This window comes from Dendrobates tinctorius, unplaced genomic scaffold (genome assembly GCF_039654945.1).
Source record: "Dendrobates tinctorius isolate UK_male_01 unplaced genomic scaffold, ASM3965494v1 ptg000144l, whole genome shotgun sequence".
NCBI classification, from domain to species: Eukaryota; Metazoa; Chordata; class Amphibia; order Anura; family Dendrobatidae; genus Dendrobates; species Dendrobates tinctorius.
Window position 1 is genome coordinate 3,434,568 of NW_027361811.1, and position 27,072 is coordinate 3,461,639.

The window sequence follows — 27,072 nt, forward strand, 5'->3', positions numbered from 1 at the left end:
TGATGGCTACTTTCAGCAGGATAATGCGCCATGTCATAAAGCTCGAATCATCTCAGATTGGTTTCTTGAACATGACAATGAGTTCACTGTACTCAAATGGCCTCCTCAGTCACCAGATCTCAATCCAATAGAGCATCTTTGGGCTGTGGTGGAACGGGAGATTCGCATCAGGGATGTGCAGCCGACAAATCTGCGCCAACTGTGTGATGCCATCATGTCAATATGGTCCAAAATCTCTGAGGAATGCTTCCAGCACCTTGTTGAATCTCTGCCACGAAGAATTGAGGCAGCTCTGAAGGCAAAAGGGGGTCCAACCCGTTACTAGCATGGTGTACCTAATAAAGTGGCCAGTGAGTGTATATATATACACATATATACTGCTATATATACCATACTTATAAAGTAAACAAAATATTTGACCAAAATCGAGACAGCCACACTAGATATATGTCTGGGGCAGACGCGAGACCCCTGTGACCCCTACCGTGCCACTCACTAGAGTTATGTACAGATAAAGATTGGGCACTTTTAGCGATGGATAACATATGACACTTGTCACTGGCTATTAAAAAATCGCTAACAAGCATGGTCCTGGCAGGTAGACTATGGTTAATATGATATGCACAAGGCAGCTATTTTTATCCCTTTTGAGGTGGGACTCAATTACCTCCATGAGTCTACTCTTTTACTATATCGATTAATGTATGCCTGGGTTTTGGGGATCTTAGCGTTTTCTCCCATTATGGATGCAGGTTTGTCCGTTTTTGCACTTTTTGGTACTGTTATTGTCTTTTCCTGCATAATTATATAATAAAGCTGCACAATTTAGTATTATTGGATCTGTAGTCGTTTCTTAGTGGTTTTCCACCACCCCCTTATTATAGATATATACAAAGCCTGACAATCTTACTTTGTTAGGAAATGCTAACTAGCTATATTTTCTGGCTTTGCATATTTTGGGGGTTGTGGCCCTCATTTTTTGTTGTGTACACCCCAGCACAAGGCTGTTTTCATTTATAGCAGAATAACTCTAAATTCCATGTGCTCTTATTTCATATTATAGTCTTAGGTGCAAGAAAGAGGTGAGTTTATTTAGTGTGGAGATTCATCTGTTCGAGATTGCCATGTCTTGGAAGGTGGGCTCACACAATAAGATGAAACTGTGCATGAATAACCTTCCTTTTTAAATGTCGACATAGCATCTGAAATTACTACATCTTGAGGTATGGCATTCCATAGTTTCACTACTCTAAGAACCCTTTACTCTACATATAATATATGTAATATATGTCCCCTAGTCTTTAGCAATGTTCTTGGAAAAAATAAATTGTGACATTTCCTAGTATTTCTCACTTACGTATCTCTACACAAGCAATTGCAAGAATGAAACAATAAGAGAAAAAGTAGAATGTAAAGATTTGTACCTCCCCTGTTCCTGGATTCACGCTTGTTTGGTTTCTAAATACTGAACAAAATTCTGCCATGTGAAACTGTCCTCTCATCCTATTTAATAATAATCTAGTCACTCATCTTTGAACCCCTTCAGCTCTACTATATCTTCTTACAGTGCATAGCCAAAAAAACTAAATTTGATATTCATGATGTAGCCATATGGAGGACTTATATGGGGGTAATATTATATTCGAATCATAGATTTAATTTATCCTTTTAGACATTCTAAAGTCATGTTTGCTTTTGCAGCTGCTGCTTGACATTGGAGTACTGCTGCTTAGCTTACTTGTTAACCAGAATTCCCAATCCATTTCATGTTCTTTTTGTAATGCTGCTACAGTGCAGTATAATGCAACCTCCACCAGGGGGTGCTGGTGAGGGAAGAGAGGTTACACACACAGCATAGCACCACTGAGCAGCAGCACAGGCATCACCAGGTGGCGAAAGAGTGGTCAGAAGCGCCGAGTCAGAAACCGTCAGGCAAAACAGGACCAGAGGAAAAAGCAATACACGTAGTCAAATACAAGCCAGAAGTCAGAGCCAGACAGGAGCAGAGATAACCGAGACATGAGACAGTAAAACAGGTCAGAAGACAAGCCGGGTCACATACCAAGAGGTCCAGGCACAGGGAGCAAACACTAAGACAAGCGGGGAGGCAGGAAAGGGAAGTCAAGGGCAGAGGACAAAACACGGTATCAAGGGGTAAGTTGCTCTATCCTGGGAGCATGAGCTATCACTGGCATTGGTCTGCAGGCCACAGCAGACTGAATTAGCCAGACAGAACCCAAAACGAGGCAGAGGTTAATCCCGGCATGACCAGAGTGGGGAGAGAACAACAAGAAACCATCCCAGGCCTGGATCATGAAACTTTTGTCTTTTATATTATTACTTTTAGTTTACTTGACATTTATTAATATTGAAATTCATTTATTTTTATTCAATGTCACAATACAGGGATCATGTGCATTGCAATGTCAAACTACAGTTATAATGCAGGGGGAAAAAAGAAAGCACTGGAATGGTGTCAGCCCACATAATGCACTAAATGACATGGAATTTCAGGGATAATGCAAAAAAAAGAGAGGTAATATGCACCACAATGGCAAAATAATGCAGCTTCATCGCACAACTTACAATGGAGCCTTAGTCAAGTCTCCATTATTTATTGATACCACTATCTTGCCAAAGCCCCATTATTAATAATATTAATAATATTATTTTCCTTTTAACAACATCAGATATTTCCTTTCTTTACAACAGAATGGAAATAGTACTCAGGAGGGATTATACCTGTAAAAAGTAGATGATTAATGTGCTTATCCCTTTCAGAATGATGTCTCGTTCCTAAGAAAGGTTCTCAATGCAAATAACAATGAATCCTACATAAATCTAAAGGCATGGAGCTATCCATGCCATCAGAACACTGACAGGCTATCATGAAAGGCTTTCGTTACTGGAAGAAGCACGGACCGCTGTTTATGCTACAGTGGGCAAATTCAAGGCCGTATTTGGGAAGCCTCAAATCACTGTGTATAAAGTACCCAGCCTCACAACACATTGCAAATGTTTCCAGCCTAACATATGTAGGTGGGAGAGTGGGAGCTTGGGAATGTGAACTTGATCCAACACTGATCAGTGAGGCAGCAAACCCTCATTGTTCTTTAGATACCGCACATAACTCGGCTCAAGTAGGGATAAGCACTGTCTTTCGCAAATAACACAGCTTTTGTATTCAACAGCGCTGCAACTCACTAAAAAACATGGTTTACAAACAATGCATCGCAGACATTTTACAAAGCAAATGTTCCCAATACACACACCTGCTCAAATACAAATGGGTGACTACGTGTCTGTAATGCCAAACCATTACATTTTAGCATTAGAGAAATGTGGCTGCTAGATCACTTTGCTAGGTAGCACTACTATATCATAAGGTGGCAGAGCTGCCCCATCAGGTCATGGGAAAGGGAAAGTGGGAGCAATATTCGGAAACTTCAGTATTACTTCACATACTGCAGATAGGAAAGAGTCTAAGGACATATAGCTATGACCATACGGCGTGCATGGATCCTGTATGGTAACTCATCCTGTCCCTATGGTTCCATATTCTAGAACATTTATCACAAACAAATTGGAAAACCATAATAATTGATAAATATTATACCTTAAAATGTGTGTGTAGGCCTAAATTCTAATATGTGCTATTACCAACATTTATTACTGTGAATTGCAAAATGATGATAATTATAATTACAATGACCCATTAAGTTTTGTTCTTGGACATAAGAAAAAAAAGTGCCTTATTTCTATGGACTGTACAGGAATCTATAGTCCCTACTTAAAGAGAACCTGACAGCAGATATATGCTGCATGAACCATAGGCAGCATGCATCAGTCACTAGCTAATTTCGGCCATGTAATGTTTTTTTCTAAAATGCTGTAGTGTTTCAAACATACTTTAAAAGCTGGCTGGGGACCAAGCCGCATGGGCGACTAGTCAAAAAGGCTTGCTGTCAATGACTGACTGGTCTATCCCTATACACACATGCGTGGAGAGACCAATCACTTAAGGGGAGCATTCAGGCTGAAGCCACCAGGTATTGGCCTTTCGACTAGTCATCCATGCGGCATGGATCTTGGGTGGCTTGTAAAATACATTTTCTCTGAAATGCTGCAGCGTTTCAAAGTCAAACGTGTGGTGGAAATCATACATATTGTGCCTGATGGGAGACAGGGATGAGTTCACTAAAGGGATTAATCTCGTGAGGAAGGTCTCGTCAGCTTTTCCATGACAGACTGCGTGAGTGACATGTCTCTCCCTATACTCACATGATTAGAAACCTTTAAGTCAAGCAGAGCCTAGAGGGGAGAAGCCAGGGGCGAAAAGCACAGCTTGGGGCCCCCCTGTGCAAGAAATATGTCTGGACCCCGCACCCCCCTCCTTTTATGGCGACAAAGATATATATATATCTCTGTGTTATACTTAATAAGCACGTACACTATATACTAACGGACTATGTTAGACATAATAAGCAATAATAATGTCTTCCTCCACTGCCCCCTGTTCCTAAGTCCATTATAAGTCCCCCTTCCTCCCATCCCAATGCCACACACCCCTCATTGTCCTCCTCCCCCCGCATCCCATTATTGTCCTCTCCCCCACCCCATTATTTCCTTTTCCACCACCACCATCATCGCATTTCCCCTACTACCCCATCATTGCCCTCTCATCACTCCCATCATTGCCCTTTCCACCACCTCCATCATTGCCTTCTTCCCCACCACTCCCATCATTGTCCTTTCCACCACCACCATCATTGCATTCTCCCTTACCACTCCATCATTGTCATTTCCACCACCTCCATCATTTCCTCCTCCCCCACCATCCTCATCATTGCCCATTCCACCACCTCCATCATTTCCTCCTCCCCCACCACCCCCATCATTGTTCTTTCAACCACCTCCATCATTGCGTTCTCCCCTACCACCCCATCATTGCCCTCTCCATCACTCCCATCATTGCCCTTTCCACCACCTCCATCATTTCCTCCTCCTCCACCATCCCCCATCATTGCCCTATCCACCACCTCCATGCTTGCCCATTACACCACCTCCATTTCCTCCACCCTCCACCCCATTATTGCCCTTTCCACCACCTTCATCATTTCCTCCTCCCCCACCACCCCATCATTGTTCTTTCCACCACCTCCATCATTGCTTTTTTCACCACCACCCCTTCATTACCCTTTCCACCACCTCCATCATTGCGTTCTCCATCACTCCCATCATTGCCCTTTCCACCACCTCCATCATTGCCTTCTTCCCCACCACTCCCATCATTGTCTTTTCCCCCACCTCTATCATTACCTTCTCCCCACTCCTTCATTACCCTTTCCACCACCTCCATCATTTCCTCCTCCCCAAACACCCCCATCATTGTTCTTTCCACCACCTCCATCATTGCTTTCTCCCCTACGACCCCATCATTGCCCTTTCCACCTCCATCATTTCCTCCTCCCCTACCATCCCATCATTGCCCTTTCCACCACCTCCATCATTTCCTCCTCCCCCACCATCCCCATCATTGCCCATTACACCACCTCCATCATTGCCTCCTCCCCCACCATCCCCATTGCCCATTACACCACCTCCATCATTCCCTCCACCCCATTGCCCTTTCCACCTTCATCATTTCCTCCTCCCCACCACCCCATCATTGTTCTTTCCACCACCTCCATCATTGCTTTTTCCGCCACCACCCCTTCATTGCCCTTTTCACCACCTCCATCATTGCCTTTTCCCTACCACCCCATCATTGCCCTCTCCATCACTCCCATCATTGCCCTTCTCCACCACCCCATCATTGCTTTCTTCCCCACCACTTCCATCATTGTCTTTTCCACTAAAACCATCATTGCCTTCTCCCCCACCTCCATCATTGCCGTCTCCCCCACCCCATCACTGCCCTTTCCACCACCTGCATCATTTCCTCCTCCCCCATCATCCCCATCATTGCCCTTTCCACCACCACCATCCTTGCCCATACCACCACCTCCATCATTTCCTCCCCCCTCCACCCCATTATTGCCCTTTCCACCACCTCCATCATTGCCTTGTCCCCCACCACCATCCTTGCCCATTCCACCACCTCCATCATTTCCTCCCCCCTCCACCCCCATTATTGCCCTTTCCACCACCTCCATCATTGCCTTGTCCCCCACCACCATCATTGCCCATTCCACCAAGTCCATCATTTCCTCCTCCCCCACCATCCCCATCATTGCCCTCTCCATCACCCCATCATCATTGCCCTCTCCTCCACCTACACATTCGCCTCTCTGCACATTCCCCTGCAGCGCTACGCATGCACGCATACACACACCACCACTCATCTCTACACACACAACACAAATACATACAAAACACACACAGCACCTCTCTGGACGCACTCTAGCAGCTGAAGCATCACTGTCCCCGCAGCTTCCTCTCTCTGGCACTGCCGCGCTGAATGATGACATCAGCCAGATGCACAGTGCCAGAGACAAGAAGCCCAGGCAGGGAGCAGGATGGATTCCTTCAGCTCCACTCCTAATTTCTCTTGTAGGCAGCAGAGCTGCAGGAATCACTCCCTGCCCGCCGCATGAGGGCAATCTGACCAGGGCCCCCCGAGCCTCGGGGCCTGATAAACAGGCCAGATTGCCCTTAATACTAGCCACCCTTCAGGGCCGCCCTCCATCTCCAGGCCCTGATGCAGCCAACAGGTTGCACATGCGTTATGTCCACCCATGGGAGATGTTCCCTGTGACTAGTCCACTGAGCAACCTTGTCTCTGGCTCCTTCTTTACATGGAATAGAGCATCATAATGTAGTGAGAAAGAGCCCGATTAGGCTACTTTTAATTTGCCGTGTTTTTGCGGCCCGTTTTTGCGTCCCCAATAGATTTCTATGGGACCGCAAAAACGGGCCGCATAAAATCGTAGGAACGCCGTATGGCCGTGCGGGCCATATTTACGGACATGAAAAAATTTCGAGCTTGCTCAATATTTTTCATGGCTTACAGACATGGCCCCGATTGAAAATGAATGGGGCTGCAAAAACAACGGAAGCTTGCCCAGTGTGTTGATTTTGCGGTACACCGAGAAGACAGTTTTTAAGGAAAGCCGTGTTTTTAATAGGACACTCCCATGTACTTCCTGTTTATCACTATGAAGTTTATCACTCCATGCCTGCAGAGAGACAAGATACAAGATGGATCTGGAGAGAATCATCGTTCTCGTTCAGGTATGTAGAGGTGCTGAAAAGCCTCCCCGACCCCCCTCTTCATTGTAGAGGAGTGTAGGGGAGGCTGCAGTTATGGGGGACCATGGGTACTGTTGTTTTTTGCTGTGATGGGGGCCATACAGAGATGGGAGGGGGGTGTTAAAAGATAGAGGGGTTGCATAGATTGCAAATTAAGGGTTGGCTGAGTGTGCAAAAGAGGGGTTTCAGAGTGCAAAAGAAGGGTTGCATAGAGTGCAAATGAAGGGTTGGCTGAGTGTGCAAAAGAGGGGTTTCAGAGTGAAAAGAGGGGTTGGCTGAGTGTGCAAAAGAGGGCTTTCAGAGTGCAAAAGAGCGGTTACATACAGTGCAAAAGAGGGGTTTGGCAGAGTGTGCAAAGTAGGGGTTGCGGATTAGTCATGCTATTTAAGTGCTGCTTTCTTTCCCAAAATATGATTGCTGATCACCCCCCTTTTTCTGCTTCAGGATCATCCCTGCATTTGGGATTGCAGGCTTGAGATCTATCACGACCGGGACATGAAAGAGTGGGCCTGGGAGGATGTGGCCCAATCCCTCATTCCAAACCGCTGGCGCAGATGACAAGGAGAAAGACTTTATACAGTATGTAAGTACTCAGCATATGACATGATATACTTGTTAGAAAAGAGAATACACCGCGCTATACTGGGAATTCTAAAGCAAAAATACCAAATTACTCACTTGTAGATAAATGGAAAAACCACGTGGTAATAGGTACCGTATTTTTCGCTGTATAAGACACTCCGGATTATAAGACGCACCCCAAATTTTGAGGAGAAAAATAGGAAAAAAACTTTTTTTTTTAATAAAATGGTAGTGCATCTTATAATCCATGTGTCTTATTGCTTACCGGGGGTGGTGATGGAGGAGGCCGGAGTGGAACATTGCTGCTGGGATGAGGGGGTGTTTTGATGTGCAGCGTGCCACTGCTGGTGTCTGATACTGCCGCGCCCTCTGTCCCGGCGCTGTCCATCGGTGCTTGCCACCATCGCCGCGCTGTCCCACAGTGCCTGACACCACCGCCATGGTGCTCTATCCCTGGTGCTTGCCACCACTGCCGCTCTCTGTTCCCCGTTCTTACCGCCGCGCTCTGTCCCCTGGTTCCTACCGCCACCGCCGCGCTCTGTCCCGTTCAGCGTGGGGGGTCTCTGCCGCTCCATGCCTGCTTTCCTGTGGATTTCTTCCTGGAAAATGGCCGCCGCGCATGCGCAGATGAAGATCTCGGCACGGAAATCTCGGGAGATGAGATTTCAGCGCTGAAATCTCAGCTCCCGAGATTTCCGTGCCGAGATCTCCATCTGCACATGCGCGGCGGCCATTTTCCAGGAAGAAATCCACAGGAAAGCAGGCATGGAGCGGCAGAGACCCCCCACGCTGAATGGGACAGAGCGCGGCGGTGGCGGCAACCACCGGGGGACAGAGCGCAGTGGTGGCGGTAAGAACCGGGGACAGCGCCGCGGCAAGTACTGGACACTCTCAGCGGCAGCACAGAAAGGTATATCCTCTTTTTAAGACGCACCCCCATTTTCCCCTCAAATTTGGAGGAAAAAAAGTGCGTCTTACAAAGCGGAAAATACGGTATATAGCAGTGTCCTGAGGCTATCCACTTTGGCTTTGCCTTTTTAGAACTGCTGGTAGAAAATAGGTAACAGAATTTAATGACAGGTACACCCCTTAATGGGTTAAAGAAGCAATCAGCTGAACTGAACTTACTCACACTGATGTATCATAACCAAATGAGCAGCATACTGTGAATAAACCATTGCTTAGATGTTGTTAGTGGAATGATGTATCCTGATTAGCATATGGATAGTAATATACTGATTGAAAATCAAATAAAATTAATAAATAATAAAAAAATATAAAATAAAAAATATATATATACCACAGAGGATGGTCAATAGGTAAGTCAAAAATGGGGAACAGGTGCTAACCTTGCTGGATAATAAATGCCCTCAGTATGGTTAAAAAACCTAGTCCTGTGTTGATACACATGGAGGCACAGATCCTGCAAAGTAGATAAACATCAGTGACAGCTTGTGCCCGCTATTAAGGTGTTGGAGTGTGAGGCACTTACTTTGACAGGCTAGTGACCGGTGAAGCAGGCTCGCGTGCTTAGTGTGGGGGTTACAGCTGAGACTGCTGATCCGTGGAGCAGTGAAAGCTGCCGCTGCCTCGCGCGCTCCGGCCGTGAGCAACGCTGATATCAGCGTGTGGTGGGGACGGGGTTAGCGTGACGTCATACTAGGGGAAGGACGGTGGCTCGCAAGTGGCGCAAAACCAACCATCTCTTATTCATGATATACTTGTTGTTTACAATTTAAAAAGTGCAAAATTGAGTTATGTTTTTTTTCTTCCACTACAGTGAAATCCATTAAGACCAAGTGGGTATCTGCCAGGGACCAATTAAAAAGAGAATTAAAGGCCAAAGCAGAGAGGGAGAGGTCTGGAGAGGCTGGTGGTAAAGAAAAGAAGCCGTACAGATTTACTAAACAGCTTCAATTTCTGCTTCCTGTCCTTGGCATGCGAGAGTAAGTATACATACAAAAATATGTATCCTCCATGTTGATGGTTGTTGTCTAGCTACTTAAATGGTCTGCTCTCATTTTCAGAAGTGAAGAAAGTCTTCCGGCAGAGTCAACACAATCACAGCAGCAGCAGTCTAGCAGCAATGGTGCAAGTACTTCTTTTAAGTCAGGCGAACCAAGCATGATTGCAGAAGAGAGTTCGGAATGTTCTGCAGAAAGGGTGGTCATTGTGGACATTCCATCTCAGCCAAGCACAAGTGGAGGGAGCCGTGGGAAGAGGAGAGCTGCTGCTGCTGCTTCTGCTGCCCTAGAAATGATGCCTCCATCTGAGACATCCCAAGAGATCCTTGACTTTTTAAGAAAAAAACAACCAGAAGGCCCAGAGGTGGAGCTATTAATGAGCATCAGCCCATATTTTCAAAATGTGCTCCCAGAAAACAAGCAGAGCTGCATTAGCATGGTCAACAGTATAATATACATATGTTCTCATGAACTCCATCCGATTGATTTAGAGGAGGCTATTGATGAGTTAAAGCAGTCAATGAGGCATAGAGTAGGCGATTCTTTCATGCAGCGTCAGGCTACTGCAACTCTGCCACAGTCTTCCAGGGGCACACTGCAGTTTCAGGGCTCATCTAGTCTTTTTAGCACTCCTCAATCTTCTGAACATTCCCAGACTGGGATACTTGACCATGACTTCCCCAATTTCCTTAATATGTGAATGGAATTGCAACCTCACTTGTTGTAATTACAAAAGCCCTTTCTTTTAAGACCATGTGGAAAATGTCTGTTTTTTTGCACAGTCATATGTTAAAGTTTGGGCACCCCTATTAATGTTAACCTTTTTTCTTTATAACAATTTTGGTTTTTGCAACAGCTATTTCAGTTTCATATATCTAATAACTGATGGACTCAGTTATATTTCTGGATTCAAATGAGGTTTATTGTACTAACAGAAAATGTGCAATCTGCATTTAAACAAAATTTAACCGGTGCAAAAGTATGGGCACCTCAACATAAAAGTGACATTAATATTTCAAACTTTAACATATGACTGTATTTCAAAAATATTTTGGTGCAAAATATTTTTACAAAAAAAATGTTTTGTTAAATTAAAATTTAGCAAACTAACTTTGTGAGAATGTTTTTTGATTACGATATGCAAGTCCAGGGACATCAGCCACCACAATCCACACTTTAGGTCTTAATATTCATTTGATGAAATGGCCGCCTGCTGCCAGGAGACGGCTCCCTGGGAAGACACAAAATAATCTGCAAAAACCTCTGGAATGGCAATTGTAGCTGCAGAATGGCGACCAAAATTAACTTGTTTATCCGAGGTGTTGATTGTATTGTCCGATGAAGTTTCCACAGAAATCAAGGGTTCTTGGTCAGCTTTATGCCGTCAAACAAAATTGTGTAATACCACACACGCCTTAACAATATTTGTTGTACTCTCTGGTCCTACTTCCATGCAGTTCATGAGTACACGCCACTTCGCCGACAGGATCCCAAAGGCACACTCAACGTACCTTCGTGCTCCAGTAAGTCTATAATTAAAGATCCTCTTCCGGGAATCTAAAGATCGTTGGGGAAATGGCCGCATGAAATTTGGGGAGCGTCCAAAACCCTCATCAACAACCAAGACATATGGAAATTGGTGGTTAGAGTAGTCCGGTAATGCAGCTGGTTCGGGGACATTTAATTGGTTGTTCCTCAAATAGTACTCAATTCGAGAGCTACTCCAGATCCTTGCATCAGATGTGCTCCCATAAGCCCCAATTCTGACCATTACAAAATTATAATTGCTGTCAGCAATAGCCATTAGTACAATTGAAAAATAATGTCTATAATTGAAAAATTTTGAGCTGGAGAAGGCTGTTTTTTGACCCGGATATGCTTCCCATCCACTGATACAGTGTGGAAACTGTGCGTTTGCATGGAAGTCCGCTGCTATAGCTAGTTAGTCTTTCTGCTTTGGTGGAGCGAAAACAATTTCCTTTAGGCGCTCCCACAATACCAAACAGGTATGTGCAACTATCATGGACACTGTAGTAATCCCTAACAGGAACTCAAAATGAAGTGCCGAGAAAGAGTTGCCTGTTGCAAGGAATCTGTAATTTTAAAACAAGGGGGAGGTAGACACCAGTAATCTATTATGAAACATTAAAATCTTAAATTAGTTATTTAAAATAATGTTGTTATTACCTCGATGTCACAATAAGCCGCTGTTCCGGAGAAATGTAGCAATGCATTCTGGTATCTATCCTTGAATGTAATCCAGGGCCGCACCTCTGACAACAGCAAATCAAAAGTTGCCACGGACATACGGCAGTATGTGAAGAATTTCTCCAGGTGCTGTCGCAGGTCACTGTATAGTGTATGGAAATGACCCTTACACGAACGCTGTGACAGAATTGGGTGCACCCCCAGCCTCCTTGGTGCAAGTGCTGCTGCTCTCTGCTCATGCTCTAAATGCTGGTTAAGTAACCAACACAGAATCACATAATTTTCAAAATGCCTCGACATGTTCAGAAAAGTGAAATCCAAAGTTTGCAACAAACAAAGGACACAGAGCTCTGCACACTGTGAAGACCAGAAGAAAATTGCACGGGAGTTTTTTTTTCTTTATCGTTCCTTGACAATTTCCTGGTTTTTTTTTTTTCAATTTTATTGACACCTTCCTTTTTTTTCCCCCGACTTTTCAAAAGCTATTCCAAACCAGGAAAACGGCGATCTGAGAACATTTTTGCTGCCCGTTTTTGCGGAATATCGTGAAAACTACGGCAATACAGCCCGCAAAAAACATGGAAAGTGTAAGGCCTCTTTCACACATCAGTTTTTTGCATTCAGGCGCAATCCGGCTTTTTTTTGTAAAAATGCAATGCCGGATCCGGTTTTTCCCCATTGACTTGCATTAGTGCCGGATCGTGCCGGATGGCATTGCGTTTCATCCGTTTTTTGCCAGATCCGGCAACTTGTCTCATTCCGGCGTCTGGAAAAAACGGCTACTGTAACGTTTTTTGTCTCCGGCGAAAAAGCCGGAAGCGCCGCATCCGGCGCTTCCAGCTTTTTGCTACAATGAAAGTCTATGGGCGCCGGAATGCGCCGGATCCAGAAAAAGACGGATCCAGCCACCGGATCCGGTTTTTTTAAGTCTGCGCATGCTCAGATCCAATTGGCCAGCCGCCAGGAACAGAGATGGATCCAGCAAAAAACCGGATCCGTTTCTACAGTTCTCCAAAATTTATGCCGGATCCGTTTTTTCTAAAAAAAAAGCCGGATCCTGCCTGACGGCAAAAAACTGATGTGTGAAAGTAGCCTAAAAGAAGCCTAAAGGTATGTGTCACTTACTATGTTTTGCTGTTTCAATACAATCAGTGTTTTATCGGCAGAAGATTAACACTACAGGACAAGCTGCCCTCATCCATCCTAGTAGAACCACACCCCAGCACCGATTAGTAGCTCAGTCTCACTATATAATGTACATAGAATATTGTGTACCAGTGCCAAAAATGTTACCATGAAAAAAATCAGTCCTACAAAAAACAAGCCCTCACACAACTTTATTAAAGGAAAAATAAAGCATTAGGACTTTTTCCTTAATAAGTTACTTTTTTTATAAAAACAAATTATGTTATTGTGCACAAGTAATAACACAAATAAGTATATACATTTTCTATAGCCACCATTGTACTAACTCACAGTAACAAGTTAACATGTCATGCTCAGCATATGTTGAATGACACATTATTTAAAATCAAAAGACAGAATTGCGATTGTTTTTTCATTTATGCAGTAAAATTAATAAAGTTAATCTGTAACTTTGATGCTGGTGCCTGTCCCCTCTGTGTCTGCTTCACTTGAAGATCAATGCAGAGTAATAATATAGTAGACACAGAAAGCCAAAATATATCTATGGAGGACAGGGTCCCATTTAGTTCGCAGACCAGAAGAGGAAAAAAAGACCCCTAAAATATAACCTTTAATGATAAAGTTAAAAACTCAAACTTTCAAACATCTAAAGTATTAGAGGGTGTATACCCAAATATGCATTGTTTAGCAAGAAAAAAATATACGGGTCAGCAAAACACCTGTATAGACAGGAAATAATGTGCAAGGCTGTATCACCCTAGTCCTGCCTAAAGGAGTTCCTACCTGTCAGCGGAGGTTGGTACCCTAATTTGAAACAGTATGGCACCTGCACTCGTCGATAGCTATCCCTTATGACCCTATAATATAAAGTGCAGCACAGGTAATTCAATCCAAGATAGACATCAGCATAATGCTCATGATAAATATCTATAATCATAGACCAATCCCTGACTCCCACATCTAGGTACACAGGCAATGTAGACCACTTTAGAATCAGTGTTCAGACAGGGTAACATGAAAGTTGTAGATGCTATCCTAGATAAACAAAAAAATACTTAGATTATAGCCAGCTGCATCAGAATTCACATCAAGATCCCGACATGTTTGCCGGACGTGCTGTCAATATGGCCACAGGACAATGCCGTGTTGATGGCACACTGCTATATCACCTGATGAGCCCCAGTTCTTCTTTATTGGGGGAAACCTTATCACCTATAAGGTACCCAGATGTGTCCGCGATGTGCGCCACAGTCTGAAGATAGCTGATGATAACAACTCCCAGAATCTCTTTACCGTTGTTATAGACATACTGGGAATTGTAGGTTCATGCAATACAATGAATAACATGATATCTGCGATCAGATGACTTAGTCAAGAGAAATCCATGTTATTCTTAAATGCCAATGAGCTACTAAGATCTATGGGCAGGACTATGAGCTCCCAGAAAATTTGCCTCAGATATTTTAAATGAAAAGAGACATTGCCAGTGTGAGACATGTAATACTGACTCTTTGGTCTCACAATCACACACAGTGTTAGTTTTGATCTCACTACTGTGTGTGATTATGAGAGCAATGTGTCACTCATTACAAGTCTCACACTGGTAGCGCCCCTTTTATTTAATATAGGCTCTGTAGGCAGAGTCTTATACAGATCAGTGTCCGGCCCATTGCCTGGAACAGCTCATTTACGTATAAGAAAAATGTGAATTTACCTGGAATTAGACATCAGATCACAGATACCGAGGTATCATTTTATTCAGCCTTCTATGACCAACGTGCCCATATAGACGGCTTAGGAGGGACCATCCTACTGACAGATTCCCTATAAAAACATGTCACATTTCAATAGAAGGAATGCAGGGGCAGATGGGGGACTAGATTGAGCCTCTTGTTTGGACACAACTTTTGTAGTCACATTGCCATGAATGTAAGGAGTTCAACCTAACAGCACGTCTTCTAGTACTGTACATTTACAGCTCAGGCAAGGAATGGGTTAAAGAAAAGATTAAAGATTTCATTTTATTTTGATATGACTTTTATAGTAAATTTAAAAACATTTTTGGCTGGGTTTCAGAATGTATGTGATTATTTGTATATATAAGAAAATCATGGAACAATATTGGCTTCAGATACATTTGTGAACTATGTGATGTGGTCATATGGTAACACAGGAGCAAAACACAATGAATTATCTTCATTTGCAGAAACCAGAATGACATTTAATGTAGTTTTTCACTACATCTTGCGAAATTGTTGGTCTATTATAATGTTCTTATGTATTATAGAGTATAATTCTGATGACAATATTTTTCTAGTGACTTTCCAGGGTTTTCCTTACTAAAATCTACTAGTAAAGGGCCTGTCACACTAAGCGATATCGCTAGCAATATCGCTATAACGTCACTGGTCAATGTCTGATACTTACCTCCAACCGCTCCCCCGCTGGTTATCGCTGATCGCGCGAGAACGTCCTGGACCGTTTCTCGTTGTCAGCTTCCCGCTGGGCTTCCTGCTGTGACGACGAGCGACGCGTGGACGTGGCCGGGAGGACGTCAGGATCGACTCGTCTGACAGGTAAGTAGCGACCCCGACCGCTGCTATGTCGCTGGTGAGATCTGCCTGTGTGGCAGCTCACTAGCGACCACTTAGCGATGCACCAGGGATCCTGACCGCGTCATATCGCTGGTTGGGATCGCTGGTACATTGCTAAGTGTGACAGTACCTTTACACTAACCATCATTTCCTCATTGGTAGTTTAGTGGTCTGTACATAATAATCTGCCTGCCCTCACTATAATAGAAATCAGCTGTAAATGCATTGACCGATCCGGCGAAGCAAAGCTGCTGGGAGCAGCAGCCTAAATACGAAGAGGGGAGGTTGGTTCCACAGTTCTGCACACTGCCAGTAGGCACTCTACATAACAAGCTGGGCGCACCTATCACAGCTAAAACACAGACAGAGCTAACTAGTAGCCCTGCATAAAGCAGGACCTTCGCTGATAATGCTAATCCTGCATTAACAGTGTAGTTTGACATTTTAAAAGAAGCGGATAGCATTATGGTCACTTGACCAAAGATCCTTGCCCCTGCGTGACTGGATGAACTGCAAGGGATGAAAGAGACTGGGGCGCCGTCCCTACACTCTCCCTGGAAGGGGTGGGGGGTCACACAGTGCTGTTGCCAGTTGGGGAGAGGCGTTCAGCGCTACTACCAGTGAGGAAGGAGTAGTGATAGGTCGCTCGCGAAGAAACCGAGACAATGAGCCGGCTCCATGCTGGGAACTATGGGAGCCGGCACCCCTGTGAGAGCCACTAAATTCTATGAACGGCTCTCACTGGGCATAAAATTCCAGTGTTTGGCGGACGTAACCTCAACCACCCAAACCAAACTCCACCCACTTATCAATTTAATTGGCTAACTGTAAGTAGGCAGAGATTCTGCCATGGGTGGGAAGGGGTTCTGACGCATTAAGGTCATCTTAAATATGTGTTCACCTATTGTGAACACATATTTAATAGGGATCCATTTAGGATATAAAAGCGTTGGCTCTTTTTGGTGAGCAAAGTCAAGACAGCTAGATCACCACAACTTTGCTGCCAGTAGAGGGGGCACGGTGTTTAAGAGAGTGTAGGAGAGTTGGTAAAAGGGTCCACCTCTATTAAACTCAATTGAGTGTGTGTGCATGCACGGTCACCTCTACTCTGACATCATGGGTAGCTCCAGACAGGACGAGTAGGTTTTGTGTCAAGGACACCATTCATAAGATGCAGTTTGCACCTCTGTTATCAACGCCTATCAGATGTTCATGTCTGAAATGAAGATACCTCTCTCCCCTTTAACAGACCTGTCAAGAAAGCTGACAAAACTTAAGAATTTTCTTCAGTGTATCACTATTTTTCTGTGATATGGCTAGTTGGGACATATTGTATGAGGGATGGCCAGGCTTGTATGCTCGAGCCACTTTCTAATCCCAGTCCATTTGCTTTCAGGATTTACTGGGAGGCAACACCAAACTATGACATATATGGTCTGCCCAGTATCTGAAGGCAGAAACGCATCATGTGAACTAAACAATTGTATGCTATGTGCCTTAAACGAGCTGCCACTAATAGCTTAGTCAGATTTATCAGGTTTACCCTGGGTGGCCCATAGCACCAAAACAGCCAGATTTATACTTTTAGGTTTTTCAAGTTATATTCACAGATCTTTATATTCAGTACATTCATTTTTCCTGCATAACATACAAATATTTCTAAAACTACAATCTTTTTTTTAACTAGTAGATTATTTAAAAAATAAGTGATAAATTAGGACGGTCACCTGTGGCATCCCTGGAGGGTCAAGCCAGGTTTGGTAGATGGCATCAACAGACAAGTCATGTCTATAAGAGAAGAAAAAATAACTCAGAATTTTGCATAAGGATTCATAGTACAGAAGTGGCCATGGCTATTTGTTAAAGGGGAGGTCAAGTTTATAAAAATTGTGAACAAATGATTTAACTGAGGTTGACTGATCATTAGCTGAAATGCCATTGCATACTGGTTTCTCAAGCAGTCACATGTACATGCTTGTGTTGTTTCTAACTGAGCACTTTTAGGGTATGTGCACATGCTGAGGATTCTGCTGCGAATCCGCAGCGGTTTTGGTCCTGCGGATCCGCAGCAGTTTCTGCTGCGGTGTAAAGTACCATTAAAATCAATGCAAAATGAAAACAGCTGTGCAGACAGTGTGGATTTTTCCGCGCGGATTTGCTGCATTTTCAAAACCGCAGCATGTCAATTCTTTGTGCGGATTCCGCTGCCGCTGCGGTTTGGCACCTGCTCCATGGCAGGTGTCAAACCGCAGTGGAAACCCGCAGGCTAAACCGCAGAAAAACTGCATATAAACCGCAGGTCTTTTTACCTGCGGATTTACCTGCGTTTTTTGACAAATCCGCAGCGTGTGCACACACCCTTAGGCTATGTGCCCACGTAGTTTTTAGGTTGTGCGGATTTTGCTGAAAAATCTGCAGGTAAATCCGCAGGACAAAAGTCCTGCGGTTTATCTGCGTATTAGCCTGCGGTTTTGCCCTGCGGTTTCACACCTCATAATGATATGGTGTGAAAACGCACAAAGAATTGACATGCTGAGGATTGTAACCCGCAGCAAATCCGCGCGGAAAAATACGCAGCATGTGCACTGCATTTTTTTTTCCATAGGAAATAAAGGTACTGTACAACGCAGCAGAAACTGCTGCATACCCGCAGAGCCAAAACCGCTGCGGATCCGCAGCGTGTGCACATACCCTTACAGTATTTCCTCCTCCTACTGGACACCACACAATCCGCAAGAGTGTCACACTGCAAGTCCAAATCTTTCATCTTGCAATACTTCATTGTTGCAGTATTACAGTGCTTCACTTTTGCGGGTATTGTGGTGTGTCTCTTTCATTTTAATAGTAGGATGAGGAGATACCTTGCTTACTGTAATTGGTTGATGAATTGCTTGTTTTATCATAAAAACAAGAGTTAGGCCTGTTTCACACTTCCGTTTTTGTGTCCGCCAAACGGATCCGTTTCCGTTTTTTTGACGGAAACTGATGCAAACGGATCCGTTTTTTTAAAAACGGATCCGTTTTTTTGACGGATCCGCGGTAACCGTAATTGAAGTCTATGGGACAAAAAAAACGGATCCTGCAAAAAATGGCGGATCCGTTTTTTTACGGAAAACAACGGATTTTGACGGATTTGAAAAAACGGAAGTGTGAAACAGGCCTTAGTGTCATTTAATAGTCTGGACTCTCTTAGATACTCGATATACTAGAAGGATATACCTAAGATATAACTATATCATTCTGTATGGGAATGTAAAACTCACTGAAGATTTATTACGAAAACAAGCGTCCATCCTCACTCAAATAAATATACTGTATTTTTCGGACGTAATTTGAAGGTATCAATAAACTAAAGATCAAGAATGCATAGAAGAAATGGTAGCTGTAACCTTTGATGGGTGGACAACAATATAGGTCAGAGTCGATAAAAATGGAAAAGTTTCACTTGTTTAATAAATAGTAGTGATCTAACATTAATACAGTACATAAGAAGTGTAAGGAAATAAGTAGTGAGAATAAGGCAATCCAAAGCCAGCTAAAATTATCAAAAGTAAATTCAGATCTAGAGTGATGATTCTAGTTGAAATGCTCTTTTGTTTCATACCCCAACGTGCAATTCGTGTTGCTCATTCAGGGAGAGGAATAAGCAATAAAAAATGCACATTGGGGTGTAAGATAGAGGAGCAGAGCATCTAAACACCGCCACTCTGTGATCATATATTTAGCGTTGATTGCCATATGTCTCCATCTGTTTCCTTACACTTCTTATGTTTGAGTGTTGTAGCAGTGCTATTTTTATCCTGTTATACTGTATATGGTCTCTCTTACTCATTGTCGTCTGAACTACTGCAGCACTCTACTAATCAGTCTCCCTTTAACTAAACCCTCCCCTCTCCAACCTGTCCTTAATGCAGCAGACAGGATCACATTCCTCACCAACCACTACACCGACGCTACTACCCTGTGCCAGTCACTGCACTGGTTGCCCATCTGCCACAGAGTTGAATATAAACCTATCACTCTCACCCACAAAGAGCTCCACGGTTCTGCATCACCCTAAATCTCCTCCTTCGAATTAGTCGTCCACACTATCTGCGCCCTCCATTCCGCTAGTGACCTAAGACTAGCATCCTCAATAATCCAAACCTCCCATTCCCATCTCCAAGACTTCTCGCAAGCTGCAACAATTCTTGGGAAAGCACTACCCAGAACAATTCAATTAATTCCCAATACCCAGAGATTTTAGCGTGACCAAAAATACATTTCTTTAACCCCTTTCTGACATCTGACGTACTTTCCCGCCTATGGGACCCGGGCCCGTATGATCGTGGATGGGATAGTACGTCATCACGATCAGCTCCACTCACGGGGGTAGCGCAGCAGATCGCGGCCGGGTGTCAGCTGATTATCACAGCTGACACCTGGCACTATGTGCCAGGGGCGGTCACGGACCACCACCGGCACATTAACCCCTGGCACACTGCGATCTAACATGATCGCAGTGTACGGGGGGCATTGGGAAGAATCACGCAGGGAGGAGGCTCCCTGTGCGCTTCTCTGAGACCCTTGATGCAACCTGATGTGCTCGTGTTGCTCTGAGGGCCTCCTCCTGCAGGCCCCCGGATCCAATATGGCCATGAGAGCAGGAGCTGAGAAAGCCTCTTCAGTGCCTGTCAGATCGCTGAGCTGACACAGTGCACTGCAAAGTGTCAGATCAGCGATCTGACACTTTATAGTAATGTCCCACACTGGGACAATATAATAAAGTAAAAAAAAAAAAAGTGTAAAAATAATTTTTAAAAAAATTCCAAAATAAATAAAAAAAAAAATGTTCCCTAATAAATTATTTTTTTCTAAATAAAAAAAAATAAAAAGTACACATATTTAGTATCGCTGCGTCCGTAACGACCTGCCCTAAAATACTGTCCCACTAGTTAACCCCTTTAGTGAACCCGTTCAAAAAAAAAACAAAGCAAAAAACAATGTTTTAGCATCATACTGCCGATCAAAAAGTTTAATAACACGTGATCAAAAAGACGAATATAAATAAACATGGTATAGCGTAAAACGTCATCTTGTCCCGCAAAAAACAAGCCGCCATACAGCATCATCAGCAAAAAAATTAAAAAGTTATAGCTTGCAGAAGCAATGCAAAAATAATTTTTTATATAAAATTGTTTTTATTGTATAAAAGCACCAAAACATAAAAAATAATATAAATGAGTTATCGCTGTAATCATACTGACCCGAAGAATAAAACCGCTTTATCAATTTTACCACATGCGGAACAGTGTAAACGCCCCCCCAAAAGAAATTCATGAAATGCTGGTTTTTGTTCATTCTACGCCCCAAAAATCAGAATAAAAAGCGATCAAAAAATGTCAAGTGCCCAAAACTGGTACCAATAAAAATGTCAACTTGTCCCGCAAAAAATAAGACCTCATATGACTCTGTGGGTTAAAATATGGAAAAATTATAGCTCTCAAAATGTGATAATGCAAAAACTAATTTTACAATAAAAAGCATCGTTTAGCGTGTGATAGCTGCCAAACATAAAAACCCACCATAAATAGTAAATCAAACCCCCCTTTATCACCTCCTTAGTTAGGAAAAAATAATAAAATTAAAAAAATGTATTTATTTTCATTTTCCCATTAGGGTTAAGGCTAGAGTTATGGCTTAGATTAGGGTTAGGGGTATGGTAGGGTTAGGGTTGGAGTTAGAATTGGGGGGGGGTTCCACTGTTTAGACACATCAGGGGCTCTCCAAACACAACCTGGCATCTGATCTCAATTCCAGCCAATTCTGCGTTGAAAAAGTCAAACGGTGCTCCTTTCCTTCCAAGCTCTGCCATGCACCCAAACAGTGGTTTACCCCCACATATGGGATATCATCATACTCAGGACAAATTGCACAACAACTTTGGGGTTCAATTTCTCCTGTTACCCTAGGGAAAATAACAAATTGGGGGCAAAAATTTCATTTTTGTGGAAAAAAAATATGATTTTTTTTATTTTTATGGCTCTACGTTATACACTTCTGTGAAGCACTTGGGGGTTTAAAGTGCTCACCACACATCTAGATAAGTTCCTTGGGGGTCTAGTTTCCAAAATGGGGTCACTTGTGGGGGGTTTCTCCAGTTTAAGCACATCCGGGGCGTCACTACTTCCCTTCCGATCCCCGAAGTGTGCACATACAGTAGCTTTCTCCCACATATGGGTATCAGCGTACTCAGGACAAATTGTACAACTTTTGGGGTCCAATTTCTCCTGTTACCCTTGGGAAAATAAAAATATTGGGGACTAAAAGATAATGTTTGTGGAAAAAATATGATTTTTTTTATTTTCACGCCCGGGCGTTATAAACTTCTGTGAAGCACTTGGGGGTTCAAAGTGCTCACCACACATCTAGAAAAGTTCCTTGGGGAGGTTTAATTTCCAAAATAGGGTTACTTGTGGGGGGTTTCCACTGTTTAGGTACATCAGGGGCTCTCCAAAGGCAACATGACACCCGCAGACCATTCCATTAAAGTCTGCATTCTAAAATGTCACTACTTCCCTTCCGAGCCCCGACGTGTGCCCATACAGTTGTTTTCTCCCACATATGGGGTATCAGCGTACTCAGGACAAATTGGACAACACAACTTTTGGGGTCCAATTTTTCCTGTTACCCTTGGGAAAAAAAAAAAATGGGGATTAAAAGATCATGTTTGTTGAAAAAATACGATTTTTCATTTTCACGCCTGGTCGTTATAAACTTCTGTGAAGCACTGAAGCGCCCAATCTCAATTCCAGCCAATTTTGCGTCAAATGGCGCTCCTTCCCTTCTGAGCTCTGCCATGCGCCCAAATAGTGGTTTACCCCCACATATGGGGTATTAGCATATTCAGGACAAATTGCACAATAACTTTTGGGGTCCTGTTTCCCTTGGGAAAATAAAAATTGGGGTGAAAAGATCATTTTTGTGGGAAAAAATGATTTTTTTAATTTTACGGCTGTACGTTATAAACTTCTGTGAAGCTCTTGGGGGTTCAAAGTTCTCACCACACATCTAGATAAGTTCCTTAGGGGGTCTAGTTTCCAAAATGGTGTCATTTGTGGGGGGTTTCCACTGTTTAGGCACATTAGGGGCTCTCCAAACGTGACATGGTGTCCGATCTCAATACCAGCCAATTTTGCGTTGAAGAAGTCAAACAGCTCTCCTTTCCTTCCGAGCTCTGCCATGCGCCAAAACAGTGGTTCCCCCCCACATATCAGGTATCAGCGTACTCAGAACAAATTGCACAATAACTTTTGCAGTCCAATTTCTCCTCTTACCCTTGGTAAAATAAAAAAAATTGAACCTGAAGTATTTTTTTGTGAAAAAAAAGTTAAATGTTCATTTTTTTTAAATATTCAAAAAATTCCTGTGACGCACCTGAAGGGTTAATAAACTTCTTGAATGTGGTTTTGAGCACCTTAAGGGGTACAGTTTTTAGAATGGTGTCACTTTTGGGTATTTTCTATCATATAGACCCCTCAAAGTGGCTTCAAATGTGATGTGGTCCATAAAAATAAAATGGTGTTGCAAAAATGAGAAATCGCTGGTCAACTTTTAACCCTTATAACTTCTTAACAAAAAAAAATTTTGGTTCCAAAATTGTGCTGATGTAAAGCAAACATGTGGGAAATGTTACTTATTAATTTTTTTGTGTGCCGCATCTCTGTGATTTAAGGGCATAAAAATTCAAAGTTGGAAAATTGCAAAATTTTCGCCAAATTAATTAAAATTATTTGAATGAAATTTTACCACCAGCATGAAGTACAATATGTCAGGAGAAAACAGTGTCAGAATCACCGGGATCCATGGAAAAGTTTCAGAGTTATTACCTCATAAAGGGACAGTGGTCAGAATTGTAAAAATTGGCCCGGTCATGAACGTGCAAACCACCCTTGGGGGTGAAGGGGTTAATAACAAGCTGAGGGAAAGCAGACAGCTGGGGGCTGGTGTTATTATTCTGTGAAGGGAGCAATAAACAGGAGCTTCCCAGCCTATTAATATCAGCTCACAGCTGTCTTTGTATCCTTTATTGCTTATTAAAAAGGGGGACCAAATAAAAAATGGAAATGCTAAGCAGACAGTTGTGGGCTGGTATTAATAGGCTGGGAAGGGACCATGGCTATTAGCTCCCTCCCAGACTAATAAAACCAGCCATCAGCCACTCCAGAAATGGCACATCCATTAGCGTTGGCAAGCAGGGTAATCGTTTTGGAGTTGATTTCAACAATATAATGTCCACTGACATCAAGCCCTGGGATTAGTAATGGTGAGGAATCTATAAGACACCCCCATTACTAACCCCATAGTAAAAAGTAATAAACACACACAGAAAAGTCCTTTAGTTGTATAAAACACTCCCCGACCCTATTTTACCACTTTATTACTATTAAAAAATCAAATAATCCAAAGGGGTCTGCCATAAATCCATCCCACGTCATACGACGATCTCCAGCTCTGCTACATCTGGATGGTGTGGTGACATAGCATTAACACTAGCATGTGAATCCAGCTGCTGCAAAGAGTACTGACATCAATAAGGTTGTTGCAGTTCATAGCCGATTAACTGTGCTAATCTTTACTGATGTCACCGTTCACAGCATGAGAAATCTCTCATGCTGAGAGCCGTGACGTCAAAAAGGTTACCACAGTTCATTGGCTATAAACTGCTATAACTTTACTGACAACAGCACTCGTCGCAGAAGCTGGATTCACATACTACTGTCAGTGTGTTCTGGCTGTCGTGCTGAGAGGTCACATTACTAAAGTCACCGCTTAGCACTGCATCTAGATGTAGAAAAGTTGGGGATCATCATGAGATGTGGGATGCATTTATGGTGGACCCCTTTGGATTATTTGATTTTTTAAAGTTAATAAATGCATAACAGAGAGATACTTTTAACCTGCAGATTCCCCCTAAAGAAACTGTCTCCTTCCTCATTACCCTGCAGACTGTAAGCCCACAAGGGCAGGGCCTTCTCCTTTCTGTACCAGTCTTTCATTGTTAGTTTCTTGACTGTAATTTAGATTTGTATCCTGTATGTATCCCGTTCTCAAGTACAGCACCATGGAATCAATGGTGCTCTAAAAATAAATAATAATAATATAGGGTTAATCTTTAGTTTAATAGCATTATGAAGGTGCCCTGCCACAATACTGAAAGTACTGCACTCAAAAGAAAATTAACTTCATTCCTCTGGGAAGCAGCCAGCTTTCAGTCAAGAAGGCACGCCCGAAGCATTTACAGTCACCACTTACAACCCTGAGGGTGGTTGCTGAAAGCATGCCCCGGTAACGATTGCCTATCGACTCTGAGGTGCATCAGGACAGAGATGTGTATCTGTCAGTGCCAAGGTGAGCTTACATACGCTGCTTTCAGTGCTGTTAGCAGTGACTGTAATTGCACCGGGCATACTTGCGTGATTGGAAGCTGGCGGCTTGTGGAAGGACTAAACTTCATTTTCTCAGGAGTGTCGCACTTTAACCCCTTTCTGACATCAGACGTACTATCCCGTCCATGGGACCCGGGCCCCTATGCCCATGGACGGGATAGTACGTCTAGCGCGATCAGCGGCGCCCACGTGGTGAGCGCCGCTGATCGCGGCCGGGTGTCAGCTAATTATCACAGCTGACACCCGGCACAATGTGTCAGGGGCGGTCACGGACCGCCCCCGACACGTTAACCCCTTGCACACCGCGATCAAACATGATCGCGGTGTACCGGGGTTAAAGGGAAGCATCGGCAAGGAGGGAGCTCCCTCCGTGCTTCCCTGAGACCCCCACAGCAGCACAATGTGCAGCGCTGCTGCGGGGGGCTCTTTCCCTACAGGCCCCCGAATCCAAGATGGCGACGGGGGCCTTCGTGGGCCTGCAGGGAGCTGGCTTCCTCAGTGCCTGCAAATCGCAGGCATGAGGAAGTCTGCAGTAGTGCCTGTGACAGATCGCTGATCTGTCACAGTGATCTGTGATGTGACAGATCAGCGATCTGTCACAGGACAGTGAAGTCACACCTGGGACTATGTAATAAAGTTAAAAAAAATAAAAAAAAGTGTTAAAATAATTTTAAAAAAATCGCCAAATAAATTAGAAAAAAAAAAAATATTCCCCCAATAAATCCATTTTTTGGAAATAATAAAAAAAATAAAATAATACAAGTACACATATTAGGTATCGCCGTGTCCGTAACGACCCGCCCTATAAAACTGTCCCTTTAGTTAACCCCTTTAGCGAACCCCTTAAAAAATAAAAAACGAAGCAAAAAATAATGATTTATTATCATACCGCCAAACAAAAAGTGTAATAACGCGCGATCAAAAAGACGCATATAAATATCCATGGTACCGCTGAAAACGTCATCTTGTCCCGCAAAAAATGAGCTGCCATACAGCATCATCCGCAAAAAAATAAAAAAGTTATAGCTCGCAGAATAAAGCGATGCAAATAATTATTTTTTATATAAAATAGTTTTCATTGCATAAAAGCGCCAAAACATAAAAAAATGACCTAAATGAGGTATCGCTGTAACCGTACTGACCCGAAGAATTAAACCGCCTTATTAATTTTACCACACGCGGAACGGTGTAAACGCACCCCCCCAAAAGAAATTCATGAAACGCTGGTTTTTGTTCATTTTGCGTCCCAAAAATCGGAATAAAAAGCGATCAAAAAATGTCACATGCCTGAAAATGGTACCAATAAAAATGTCAACTCGTCCTGCAAAAAATAATACCTCACATGACTCGGTGGGTCAAAATATGGAAAAATTATAGCTCTCAATATGTGGTGATGCAAAAACTATTTTTACAATAAAAAGCGTCTTTTAGCGTGCGACAGCTGTCAAACATAAAAACCGCCATAAATAGTAAATCAAACCCCCCGTTATCACCCCCTTAGTAAGGGAAAAATAATAAACTTAAAAGAAAATGTATTTATTTCCATTTTCCCGTTAGGGTTAGGGCTAGGGTTAGGTCCAGGGCTAGGGTTAGGGCTGAGAATAGGGCTGAGATTAGGGTTAGGGGTGTGTTGGGGATCGGGTTGGAGTTAGAATTGGGGGTTTCCACTGTTTGGGCACATCAGAGGCTCTCCAAATGCAACATGGCGTCTAATCTCAATTCCAGCCAATTCTGAGTTGAAAAAGTCAAATGGTGCTCCTTCCCTTCCAAGCTCTGCCATGCGCCCAAACAGTGTTTTACCCCCACATATGGGGTATCAGCCTACACAGGACAAATTGCACAATAACTTTTGCAGTCCAATTTCTCCTATTACCCTTGGTAAAATAAAAAAAATTGAAC

The 27,072-nt window shown here is 43.3% G+C and overlaps 1 protein-coding gene across 17 annotated transcripts in view; it reads right to left on the reverse strand.

The window, feature by feature from the left end:
* AOPEP (aminopeptidase O (putative)) overlaps nucleotides 1-27,072 on the reverse strand; it is a 767,795-nt gene that overhangs the window by 188,630 nt on the left and 552,093 nt on the right. For 16 of the 17 annotated variants that reach the window (XR_012220365.1, XR_012220366.1, XM_073545970.1 and 13 more), the window contains one exon: nucleotides 17,473-17,533. The exons of the other annotated variant lie outside the window; for it this stretch is intronic. Coding sequence is in view for 14 of the 16 variants with exons in the window: in XM_073545970.1 (XP_073402071.1) it covers nucleotides 17,473-17,533 (61 nt within the window). In the remaining 2 variants the exon portion in view is untranslated. The remainder of the gene's footprint in view (nucleotides 1-17,472; nucleotides 17,534-27,072) is intronic. 17 annotated transcript variants of the gene reach the window in all.